Source organism: Protopterus annectens, chromosome 8.part0 (genome assembly GCF_019279795.1).
Source record: "Protopterus annectens isolate FY-2018-M chromosome 8.part0, PAN1.0, whole genome shotgun sequence".
NCBI lineage: Eukaryota > Metazoa > Chordata > Ceratodontiformes > Protopteridae > Protopterus > Protopterus annectens.
Window position 1 is genome coordinate 422,325,642 of NC_056741.1, and position 13,590 is coordinate 422,339,231.

Here is a 13,590-nt window from a genome sequence, read left to right on the forward strand (position 1 = left end):
CTATTAAGCGTCGGTACGATTTTGCCTTTCATTACTTTGGCCGAAGATTCAATTGCATAATGCCGTCGGAACAGCTGATGACCGGAGTTTATAAAAAGTGCAAGGAAAAAGAAAAGGACAGGCATCCGAGGTCCAAAACCGACGAAGAGGCTTCCGCTAAGCCAGTCGCCAGTTCTCAGTGAGCGCCCGCTACCTCTGAGCCACAGGCCGCTAACGACTCCCACATGGCGCCAGCTAGGCCTCTGGATACTCAAGGTATTGGACACTCAGAAACTATTCCCTCAGATGGGTCCAGAGCCGCTGAGCAGGCATCGGCTTCTGAGGGTGTTTTCAGGCCTACACAGTTATATGTAAAGCCTACTTCAGCTTCCAAAGCAAAGACTAAAGCAGTTCTAAAGACAAATAAATAAGTACAGCATTCTCCTGGATAGACTTCCATGCCTAAAAAACAGATGCTCAAAATGGCCGAAGACCTAATTACCTTGATCAGGGGTTCCCATCCCCCTCCTGACAAGAGGCCTAGGCAAGAGACAGAATATGAATCTTCAGATCAGGTTTCCATTTCCTCTGACTCCTCTTCTGAACAGGAATACTCTCTTCCTCCTTATGAGGATTCTGATGCTGAAGAATCTATCCCTTCAGCCTCACCGCCTGAGGATTATTCTTTTGGGGAAACCATGCATACCATGAGGGAGCACTTCCACTGGGAGAGCCAGGACTACTCAGAATCTAAGAAAAGGCTAGAAGATTTTCTTTTACTACCCCAGCACAGGCCTCTGGCTATTCCTTCTGTGTTAGACATTGTAGATGATGTATTTTCAGAATCCGGACTTTCTCCTGACTATTTACCTCCTGCCCCTGTTAAACCAGACAGATACTACAGGGTTCCAGATTCACATAAATTTCTTTATAAAAACCCTGCTGCTGACCCAGAAACTATTTCTCAGGGTCTCAAAGGGGTCAAGGCTTCTACTGCAAAAAACCCTATCCCCTCTGATAAAGATTCAAGGGCACTAGACAGATGGGGAAAAAAGGTTTACACTTCTGCTACTTTGGCTGTGAGGGCTTTAAATTGTCAGTTTCACATGCTTAAATATCAGCAATACTTAATGTCACTGCTAAAACAGAAAATGTCAAGTTCTGATTGTGCCGAAAATAAGGAAATGCAGGATTTATTGCATGCAACTGAACAAGTGGGAAAGCATACATTGCAATGTGGTTTTGATTCTCTGGAGGCCTCTTGTAGGGCTGCAGTTACGGGTTCTGTCATTAGGAGGCATGCTTGGTTAAAGGAACAGAATCTGCCTGATGATACCTTATTTGGTGTTAAAGCAGAGGAGGTGTTGAAGAAAATGGAGGACAAAGCGAAATCTATACAAACATAGGTTCATAGGTTGATACTAGGCTATCTGCCCTAGGGCATTTACAAGCCTAGCCAGCGTGTGTTTGGCTTTCGCCACCCTTCTTAGATTAGTTGACTGTGCCTCTGTATAGTAGGTCACAGAAGATAGCCCATTTAAGGTTAGTTTACCGTGCCTCTGTCTAGCAGTGACACAGAAGAGATCCCAGGGGTAAATTTATGATCTCCCATCCAAACGTCAAGATTCTTCTTGAAGAGGGTCATTGAGGGGCTCTGTCTGACTTAGATTGGGATTTTGTTCCAGAGTGAGGGGAGCCTCTGGGATATGAATCTGTCCCTCCAGCATATTCTATTTATTTCTGTGCTGAGGTTTAAGTCACTGGAGCGTGTAGTTCTCATGGATTTGGATTTCTTGAGGTGGAGCATGTCCATTAATTCTGGGTTGGACATGGCTTTATATGTCAGGCACAGATCGCCTTTGAGTAGGCGGTAGGCAACTGAGTAGAGCTGGAGTTTCTTTAGCCTAACTGCGTAGGACATCTGTTTGAGTCCCTTGATCCTCTTGGTGAGGTACTTTTGGGGTCTTTCTAGTTGTAGCAGGTGTCCGGTAAGGTATATCCCAAATGGGGCATTGTATTCAATTATGGGCCTGATGAGTAGAGGGGCACAATGACCTCTCTTGATCTAGATGTGAACCCCTTCATGATAAGGTGGGCTATATAGAATGTCTTTCTAACCACTTTGGCAATGTGATTGTCAAAGGAGAGATTGCAATCTACTTGGGTCCCCAAATCCCCAATTACTTCTTCCGTATTTAATGGATTACCACCTATGTGGTAATTTGTGGGCACTTTGTTTTTCCCAAAGGGGTTGACTATGCACTTTTTGACATTTAGCTTTAGGCCATGGCTCTGGCACCAGTTATCCGTCTCTGTGAGACCTTTTTGGAGGATGCTTGTGTCAGCCGGCGAGTCGATTATGGCCCCCAATTTGCAGTCATCTGCAAACTTTGTCAGCCATAGTCTTCCTGTGTTAGCCTGTACCTCAGAGAAATATATACCAAACAAGAGAGGTCCCAGGACTGAGCCTTGTGGGATGCCACTTGTAACTGGTTTAGAGTCTGACATGGCACCTGCAATTCTGACCATGTGGGTTCTATCCCTAAGCCAGTTTGGAACCCATCTTGTGACATAGGGGTTGATATTTAAGCTGGTGAGCTTATTTATGATGCCCGAGTGGGGTATTGTGTCCAAGGCTTTTGCAAGGTCAAGGTAGGCTGTATGGACTACCTTCCCTTCGTCTATGGCCTTGGTGACTGTTTCAAAGAAATTGACCAGGTTCAAGAGGCAAGATCTGCCCTTAACAAAGCCGAATTGGGTAGGATCCGGTGTTTGGAGGTTCCCAATGTCTTTGTTTATGAATTCCATGATGATACGCTCCATAGCTTTGCAGACCAGGCTAGTTAGACTTATAGGGCGATAGTTTCCAGGGTCCGCTGTGGCACCACCTTTATGGAGTGGGACCACTGTTGCAGTATGCCATTCTTTGGGTACATATCCTGTTGCAAGGCTGAGATTGAACAGTGATTTTAAGTGAGGGTTCAGTTCTTCTTGGAGCTCATGTAAAACGCAGTCCCATTGATGCTGTGTTTTTTGCTTTGGAGAGGGCAGCTCTCACCTGTGCATCTGTGATGTCAGGGAGGCTACACTCTGTTGGGATAGTCATTTGCTCATTTTGGGGGGGGGGGGGGTTTGCACTGAACCTGTCTGCCAGGATGTTGGCAATGTCTGTGGGTTCAGTGTATTTTTTGTCATTTTGCACTAACTCAGAGCATATCTGGGAGTTTCCACCCAGGTTTCTGACATAACTAAAGAAAGCCTTGTGATTATCTTTAGCGTCTTGTGCAATTTTACTTTCGAAGCTAGCCTTACATGATTTTATGAGGGATTGTAGTTTCTTGCTAGTACTGATCAGAGTGGCCTTCCCATTCAGGGATTTTGCTCTATCATGTAGTAGCTTCCTCCTTCTGTTGTACAGCTTATTTATGGCTGGGGTCCACCAGACAGGTCTCCTGCCTTTGGAGGAGTGTGTCTTGGTTTTATTTGGGATAGCACGAACCATGCATTCCTGTAGGTATCCATAGAATGCGTTTGTAAAGGATTCTGCGGTTTGGGCCATATTTTCCACTGGCCCTGGGGCTTTGAAGGATTCCACCTCGGTTTTGAGAAGTGGGAAGTTTGCTTTTGAGAAGTTTTTGACCATGGTTTCCTTTGCTGGGGTGGGGACGGGATATGGATGTCCATAGTGATTAATTTATGGTCAGATCTTCCCAATGAGGGGTATACCTCTGGTATGGAACATAGAGTCCCCATGTTGGTGATGATCAGGTCCAATATGTTTTCCCCTCTTGTGGGAGTGGTGACCAGTTGTTCCATAGCATTTGAGTTTATAAATTCTAGGAACCGTTGGGCTAGGGTGTTGGGGCTTGAGTAGTGCTCCCAGTCTATGTTTGGGTAGTTAAAGTCACCCAATATAATGGTGTTTGGAGAGACCTTCATATTCTCCAGTGTCTTCAGGAAAGCCAAGTGGGGTTCCTGAGTTTGGGAGGGTGGTCTGCAGCAGGCTCCAAAATGGAAGGCAGTTTTGCCCACTGTTAGTTGCACATGGATGGTCTCAGATGCTTTGTGCAGTGCCACTAGCCTGGAGGTATGGGTATCTTTGATGAATATGGATACTCCCCCTCCTCTTGTGGTTCGGTCCGAGTTTTGGGGCCGAAAAGCATGGTATGAGGTATAGCCTGGTAGTGCTGGGGTGCTCTCGGGAGCCTTGAACCAGGTTTCTGTTACTGCACAGATATCGATATTCTCCATACTGAGGAGAGCCTCGAGTGCATGCATCTTGAGGTTTAGACTTCTGGCATTGAGCAGCATTACCCTTAGTTTCTTTTTCCTTGTGTTGTCTAAGGAGGTGGGTTTGTCTTTTGAGCCTTGCCTATAAAGGCACTATGGGGGTGGCAAGAGCCTTCGCCATTATTCGAAAACCCAGGGGTGATAGGTGCAAGCCATCCCTAGCGAAGCAACGTGGCTTGTCAAGCATGTCATCCCAGGGTGACAGACACTGGATCCCCTTTGAGTGACACCAATACTTTAGCCAATTGTTGAAATTGATCATTTTGTCTTTATACTGTGGTATCATTCTTGGTGAGGGTAAGATGCTACTCAAGGTCAGGGTCATACTGGCCTGGGCCACATGATCAGAGAGCTCCTCTATGTCTCTCTTCATGTAATCCAGGGAGGTACGTCTCAGGTCATTCACACCAGCGTGGACAATGATGGAGTCATATTTGTAATTGCTTTGGAGTGACCTGAGTGCTTGTGTTATGTGGCTGATCCTGGCACCCGACAGGCAGCTTACAGTGACCTTCTCCTTGTTCAGCCTGGTGAGAGGGACGTCAGTGTGTCTGACAATAGAGTCACCTATTACAAGTGTATTAGGTGTGTTGTTTAGCCTTAAGGGCTGTGACTCTGTGACACACTGACTTTGTGAACTATGTGATACGTGGGTATTGTTGTGGGGTAGCAGTTGCTTGGATGTCTGCTTTGGAGGTCTCTGTTGCTTGGGCAGATTTTTATTTAGAGCCTCCGAGTATGTTTTTGTGTGTTTGTGTTTGGTTTGCTGTTGCCGATAGGTCTATGTAAGACTGGATTTGTGGTGTGTGTGATTACCTTCTCCTCCAGACTGACCATGCCAGTACTACGTTGAGAGAGCTCAGCCTCCAGTTTGGCTATATAGTTGCATCTCTCACATATATTTGAGCTTGTTGGGAAGAGGAGAGGGTGGTCTGTGTACATAAGGCAGTTGTAACATTGCCTCAAGATTCCCATATTCACCAGCTGGACTGGAGAGTAAGCCTGAAACTGACTTTTGGACACGACAGAATAGTATAAGGAATTACTTTTTGACTTGATCAAAAAGGACCAATAGGGAGCCAAGTACTTAAAGGGAGTATAAGAGGGTGTAGTGCTTTAGTTTATTAGTGCTTACTTATAAGACACTTATCCTAGCTACTGCTGGGTTTTAGAAGGAAAATAGAGTGCTTGCTTTGAGATTTGGAACAGTTCTAAGGGAAAAAGTGAAGAGCAGACTTTGTGGAGCCGGGAATACTTTAAACCTGATTAAGCGGCGCTGCCCGATGCTGTGCTATGCGCAAAAACGCTCAAAAGAGGGTTTTAAGAGAGGGGGATCAAGGAGTTTGGAATTGACCCAAAATGGCCAATAAAAGTACAGTTTCTAGGCAGTAACCACTCCCACAGGGGCAGGCAGGCTGTTCAGTGTTTACCACTGCCACTGATGAACACAGAGACTTCCCTTTAGCCCAAGCAAGCAATGGCCTCCAAGAAACTTACAAACAGTTCAGAACAGCAAATCTGTAACTGAACTTTTTTTTAAATTTCAGAAAGTTGGAAAAAAGCAAGATTTTTTTGTTTTACTTAAAGACAGCAGAGATACACAAGTAGCAACAAGTTAGAACAGTGCAATAAATGACCCCACACTTGAGTGCTAGGCCAGAGACAGGTAAAATGCAAGTTTTAAGAAAAAAACGATTTTAAAATAAGTGCAACACAGGAAATGCAGTAAACAGGCTCTAGATGTGTTCTAAATACAGTAAAGGATTTCTTACCGGTACAGCCACCCAGATTTAGCAGGAACTGGCCTACAAAGAATTGGTCCTTTCCAGTGTCAGACAGGCCACAAAGAGGCAGATACAGATGCCCCAGAGGCAGAGCTCAGCCCCAGGGCTCATACAGGCCTAAACAGTGGGGTGCTTCTACCTCCAAAAGCGGAGAAGACAAATCACAGCCATACAGGAAACCGTCCCAATGACTTTCCTCTGCCAGCACCAAGCACTTTTCTTTTGGCAGCCCCCTTAGGGGGAAAACTAGCACTTTTTTTTCAAAATTGGCACATGATCACCCAGGACAAATGGGTCCTGAATATAGTGTCCCAGGGTTACAGGTTCCACTTTCACACCCTGCCAGGGGCAAAAGGTATGCCAGACCTGCCACACAATCAATGGGCAGAGGCACAAAAACAAGTTTCATCCCTCATGGACATGAGGGCCATTCAGCAAGTACCACAGCAAGAGCAGGGACAAGGATTTTACTCAAGACTTTTCTTGGTACCCAGAAAAGACAAAGCCTGGAGACCAATACTGGACATGTCTATTCTAAATACATTTCTGGACGTTCCAAAATTCAAAATGTTGAGACTGCAACAGCTTCTGCCCATGCTGGACAAGAAGGCTTAGTTGGTAACTTTGGACCTAAAAGAGGCTTACCTGCATATTCCAGTCAGACAATCTTGCAGAAGATACCTTAGATTCATAGCTGGCTCAATGCACTACCAATTCTCTGCACTGGCCTTTTGCTTATCTACTGCACCCAGGGTCTTCACAAAACGCCTGGCACCAGTAATTGCATTTTGCAGACAAAGAGGAATTGAAATATATCCTTACTTGGATGATTGCCTTATTCAAGCAGAGAACAAGGACATCCTACTAAAGCATCTGGCATTTGTAAAAAGATTACTAATTTGCCTAGAGTACACAGTAAACGAAAATAAATCAAAACTAGTACCCTCTCAAGCGATAATATTCCTGGGTGCAAGCTTAAATACAACTGCCCAGATGGCTTATCTCACGCCAGACAAATAAAGGCAACTGACTTCTTACTTCAAAATGTTGGCAACAAAGACCCAGTTATCTGAAAGAAAAATTCTGCAGGCTTTGGGCTTCATGGCATCCTGCATTCTGCTAATTCCATATGCCAGACTGCATATGAGGAAACTACAATGGTATCTAAAAAGTGTTTGGACTCAACATTGTCACAGCCTGGAAACATTAATTACCCTCATTCCTTGCCTGCAACAGGAGTTTCAATGGAGGGCACAGGCCTATCACCACAACAAGGGACAGCCATTCATCCTACCCACAGCCAGGCAGTCAGTAACAACAGATGCATCAGATTATGCCTGGGGGGCCCACATGGCAGGAAAATGTATTCAGGGCACATGGCCCACAAGCCAAAGGCATCTTCATATCAATCAAAAAGAGATGCTAGCTGTTCAGAATGCCCTGACAGCTTTCAAGGATCTACTCCAGCCAGGACAACTACTGATAAGGACGGACAATACTACAGTCATGTGGTACATAAACAAGCAGGGAGGCACACATTCCTACCCCCTCTGCACACAAGCCATGACTTTGTGGGACACAGCATTGACTTATCAAGTACACCTGCAAGCACAATTCCTGCCAGGAAAGAAAAATATGCTGGCAGATGAACTAAGCAGAAACCTCACGGTTCCCCACGAGTGGAAACTGGATCCACAAGTCTTCAGTGTGATAATACAGAAATGGGGATGCCCAGACATAGATCTATTTGCCTCCCCTCACAACTGCCAACTACAGAGATTCTGCACAAGGACTTATCACAAGCGAGCATGGATGGATGCTCTGTCATTCAGCTGGAAAACCCTAACAGTATATGCCTTTCCTCCTCTGCCTCTCCTCCCCAAGGTACTCCTAAAGGTCAGACAAGAGAAGCCAAAAATTATTCTGATTGCTCCAGACTGGCCCCGCCAGCACTGGTACCCAATCCTAAAGAGCTTGTCTCAAGGCCCAGCCTGGACATTGCCTCTAATTCCTCATTTACTGACCCAACGAAACAATCAGATCCTGCACAGCCAACTAAGGACCCTAAATTTGGCAGCATGGCAGATAATGTAGCCATTCAGAACACACCTCTCTCTAAAGCAGTGATGGATGTTATTTTGGAGGCCAGGAGGCCCAGTACCAGAAAATCTTATGCAGAAAAATGGAGAAGATTCTGTGCTTGGAACCAGGCACAAGGAATTGACACGTTTGTACCAAATATTCCTCAGATTTTACAATACTTAACTGAGATGCTGGACAAAGGCCTATCCTTTTCATCAATTAAAATCCATGCCTCTGCCATTTCAGCTCACTACAATACGGAACCACCAATTTTTTCACATCCATTGCTAAGACAGTATCTCAGAGGGGCCAAAAACATAAGACCTCCAAGGAGAGCACCAGTACCTGCATGGGACCTCAATTATGTATTGGAAAAACTCACATGAAGTTCACGTAATAAATCCAGTGAATGAAAGCGCTAAAATCATTTGTTTCATTGTGGTCTTTGGAATTGCACTTGAATATTGCTTGGTTTATCGTTTTGTATCATTTTTTATTTTGTTCTGTTGATAGAAATGTGGTGGGATAAAAGACTGCAGTAATGTCAATCTGTAGTTGTCACCAGATAAGGATTGTGGATTTCTGTAGAATTTCTCTCTGCTGCTGTCTTTTTCCCTTCAGTTGTAAAGTGAATTTATTACTGTGATTAGTAATGTATTTACAAACTTTGTATTACTTTTAATGTTTCCATTTTTTTGAAACTGAAAGTATTTATTTTTCATTAACTGAAAATAATACATACTGTTGCATGTATTATGAACTACAACCTAAACATCTGTGTGTGAGACATGGACAGGTTTATCATCTCCAACCCAGTATGTTTTTGAGAGGGGAGAGAAACTAGAGAAGACTGCCAGGGGAACTTGTAGATCTGCACATACAGTAAGTAAAGGTTAGAAATGAACACCATACCCTAAAGCTGTGGAGCAGAAACTGCATCTCCCACCTGCAAGCACCAACAAATGTCAGTATTTGTAATACTTTTTACATTTCTGTCTGTCTGTGCACATGTAGTACCTGGTACAGGTAGGTAACACTCAGTAATGGGCAGCTGCAGACAGGCCTATTTAAGACCCAGTGCCCTGATAGTGAGTGGAATTGTGACCTTTATGTTTGAAAATGACCGTCAGAGGACTCTTGAAGGAGGAATGTGTACTGTAAAGGAGGCAATCCAAAAAGTGTTCGTGCAAGAGGAAAGAGCTGATGCCCTTTAGAGCAGAGGTCATTTAGATTATTATTGCCTCAGAGGAAATGTAATAAGAGCCATCTGGAGTTTTGCTCTGTCTTGTGTAGTCTCTCTATAAAGTACTATTCATTTATTTTATCCATCTATTTTGTCAGAAACTGTTGTGAAGGAGATAATGCATCCAGTTGTAAACAAATAATGTATTTGTCTTGAACTGAGTAAAGCCTGCAAACTGTGAATATTTACTGGAGAAAAATGCATTTGAGTCTGCAGCTGATTGAGTACTGCTGATTGAACTTCCTGTATAAACTGCATTTTTCCTTTTAGTTGAACTTTCTTGTGAATGAAGAACTTTAGACTGGAAAGCTATGTGTTACATTGCTTACACATGCACATATGTAGATGTGTGTGTGTGAGTGTGTGCAGGGGTGCTGTGCCCCCCTACACCCCCCTGCCACTTAATATATTCCAACTCCGAGATTGCACTACAGTGTGGAAAAGGGTAAATCTCCCGATGCCACTGTCCCGCGATCTCACTAAGAAACATCATGTACTCGAGCCAATGCATACTACATATTACGCCGATGGTGTAAAGGTCGACTCCATAGTGTCAAATGCTATCATAGAGTCTGTCTTCCAGGGTCGATATTTCACATACCTTTTAAAGGTATGTCTGAATTTTAAGGATTTGGAAGGGAGTTGAAGCCAGGGGAGATTTGCAAATAGATGCAGAGATGTAACTAGTGTAGGGTGAAAAGAGCAGCTCTCCCAGGTGCAAATCTGAGAGGGTGTGGTTAATTGGTCTTCACTGCATTACTGGCATTGAGAAATGAATGACATTTTTGTGTTCAAGTCCAGTGAGAAGATTAATTAGATTATAATTGTTGTGGTAATCAATATTGATAATGATTTTTCTCCATTTTAGGTAAACGGTATAGACACGGTCAGAGTCCCTGTGTCTGTAATAAAGATTGAATGTGGAAAAGAGATGCGCTACAAACACTGGTTGGCTGCGCAAAAGGACAGACTTTCTCATCAGAAAGAGACAGAACCTGCAGAGTCTTAACTGTATACATCTTTTCAGAGTAATTTTTTTTGGACTGAAAAGTCAGATGGCAGTTCACTTCAGCATATAATGGAGTTGGTTTCAAGTCATCTGTACAGCATTGAAACAGATCTGCCAATTGAAGACTGATTTGTTTTTCATTCCTCAAAAACTTCTAAATGCAAGAAAGGGAAGGAGAAGATGTATTAAAGATGCATTTACGAATGCAACTCAGAGAAATTGCAGTGATTACTGAGGCTGGAGGTAGTAACTGTATCCTGTAGAACTATTTGTTGTAACATCATTGTAAAATATAGTGGAATTTTTTACTTGCAGTTGTAGAATCACAGTAGTAACAGTGTCAGCAGCTATCTGTCTAGATGGGAGCTAGTTGATTGTATAACTGCTGCATGTGTGAGCGCTGTTACTGTGAATGGATATCTGGGTATGCGGGGGCTTGTCTCTCAGCAAAAAAAAAGTGTTTATTGCTGAAAATGTTTTTCAGCTGTATGGATTCAGAGTAGTGGCATTCATTGAAGTTATTGTTAGCAGGTCGCACTAAATCTGTTTAGACCTGTATTGCCATTCATGCTATCTTGTTGGTTTTAATTTTCTAATTTGCTGGAAAGAACTCCTGCAGGATATAGTTGTCAGACTTTTCAGGTGTCTGTATTCTAAGCAGCCAAAATTACATTAAGAACTGCCTTAGTTGAATGCGTTATAAAACAGGAATGACATTGAAAATTTATCTCCTCATCTGTTCAAGATGAGTTAGGGCTGCATAATGTATGCCAGTTGGTCAGCACAAAGCTTCTTCTTTTTTTTTTGTGGGGGGTGGGGGTTATGATTTGAAGTTAAGATCATTCCTGTAATCGGGTCGTTATAGTTCAGTCATTGCTTTTAATCTTTTGCTTATCGCATTTCTTAATAAATGGCCTAATACTAATACTTCATAGTTGTGTTCAATTTCTGGGATGTTGCTCGGCAGGCAGTCTAATATAACTTTGGTAAGATATTTAAATTGTCTTTACTTTCCCTTGCTGTGTTACTGACTTGTGCCGACTCACAGCGTGAAATACACCAATAGAAGTACCTGTGCTTATTGACCATGCCAGGGCTGAGTGAACTGGTTAGAGTTAATGTGCTCCTTTGCATAAATCGCTATTTTTCTTGTTAAATTAACAATATAGACATTGCTACAGGTCTGTTGCTTGAATAAAGTTTTATAAATTAAAACTGGAATGAGATATGCATATCGTTGTTGATTTCTGTTGAAAATTGGAGATATAGCAACAGCTTACTCACCATAAGAAACCAGAATACTTGCATAAATTGGTACATGGATAATGTATTTTTTTTTTTTCTTGGTCCTTAACTCTGTTTTCAAGACTGCAAAACGTGCACGTCAGTGCCGGTTGCTTGTAGGGTACTGAATTCACTTTGCTTGTCCTCTGCAAGTCTATCAATCAGTTATGTGCTATCTATTAGAGCCCCACAAGCTGTGTGCTTATCTGTATAAGAAGTGATATTACTTTCAGAGGAAGCATTATTTATTTATTTATTGACATTTGTTATTAGGAAAGTCCACTGGATCCGAAAGCCATTTTCAGTGGAGGCCCGGGCAGAAGAGCACCACAAATATTAAATTATTCCACAGAAAAAATACAAAGTTAAAACGTGTGTGTGTGTGTATATATATATATATATATATATATATGTGTGTGTGTGTAATATATATATATATATATATATATATATATATATATATATATATATATACACACACACACACACACACACACACACACATACATATAGGAGTGCTACAGAATCCTGAAAGCCCAAAATCCTAAGACCAAACTCCTGAAAGTTCAAAATCCTGAAAACACACAGGATACCAACACTATATACTATATTCCAGAACAAGTACATACAGAAACCTATTGCCCTTCAATTATATGCGGGGGTGGGGGCAACATTAAGTGCAACCTTGGAGTTGATATATTTAAGTAGCAAGGGGTGCTTGCCCTCCTGCTTATACTTTGGGAACAGTAATATACTTTGTGTTTTATTTGTTTCTGTATGTACTTGTGCTGGAATATAGTAAGTGTTGGTTTCATGTGTGTGTTCAGGATTTTGAACTTTCAAGATTTTGGGCTTTCAGAATTCTGTAGCGCTCCTATACATATATATATATATATATATATATATGTGTGTGTGTATATATATATATATATATATATATATATATATATATACATACACATACATACACACACACACATACGTACGTACATTAACACAGGGTGGTGATATTGGAACAAAGTGAATTTAGAATTATATAAATATTATCAAACTGTAAAGATACGAAATAAATACTTTTCTTTTCCATATAAAGAATATAATCCTAAATATAAATTTCAGATTATTGTAGGTTTGAAAGTTAGTAATACAGAAGAGTAACATGTTAATATAACAGAGATTTAAAAAGTAGAATCTGAGTAGTTAAATGTGTAGGATTGGGGAGGTTTACACTGTGTTACACAGGTACAGGTGGGATTATTTAGATAGTGGGATTTTAGCGCAGCTTTAAAGGCTTTTAGGGAGTCAGGCTGAGTAATATAAGAAAGGGGGGCATTCCATAGTTTGGCAATGTTATAACAATATAGGCATTGCCCAGCTATTTTGTTGGGTTTAGTTACATTTAAAAGTTGCTTGTTTGTAGACTGGAGGGTTCTAGTTGGTATGTGTGTGTAAGATAGATTGGAGTGCAGGGCAGTTATTTGAATATTAGCTTGTGGGCGAGTGGTAACTGAGAGTAATAAAGATAGTGGTGAAATTCAAGCCAAGACAGTTTTGCAATAGCTTTGCAGTGGTGTGAGCAAGTTGGGTTTGATGGAGGCAAATTTTGCTGTCTTGTAACAGGATTGCAGTTTATTACTGAGAGATGTATGGAGGTTTATGAAAGTAGGGCTTCCATGCAAGAGGGGATAAGTAGAGTACTTGCTAGTTTTATCTTTGTTTGTTTATTTAAGTAGAGTTTGTCTGTATAGTTTGCCAAGTTTGAAATTGTTTTTTTTTATGTATTGAGAATGTGTTGTTCAAAAGAGTTTTATCAATAGTAATTCCTAGACATTTTATTAAAGTTTTCACCTGTTCAGTTTCTGTATTATTTTGTGAAAAAGTCTTGAATTCTGTTGCTGAAGGTTTTGAATGAAAATAGT

At 41.9% G+C, this 13,590-nt stretch overlaps 1 protein-coding gene across 1 annotated transcript in view; it reads left to right on the plus strand.

The window, feature by feature from the left end:
• Positions 1-11,611, plus strand: part of MRPL9 (mitochondrial ribosomal protein L9) — a 341,838-nt gene extending 330,227 nt beyond the window's left edge. The window contains exon 6 of the mRNA XM_044079205.1: positions 10,247-11,611. Coding sequence (XP_043935140.1) covers positions 10,247-10,387 — 141 coding nt within the window. The 3' untranslated portion in view covers positions 10,388-11,611. The remainder of the gene's footprint in view (positions 1-10,246) is intronic.
• Positions 11,612-13,590: the final 1,979 nt, after the last annotated feature.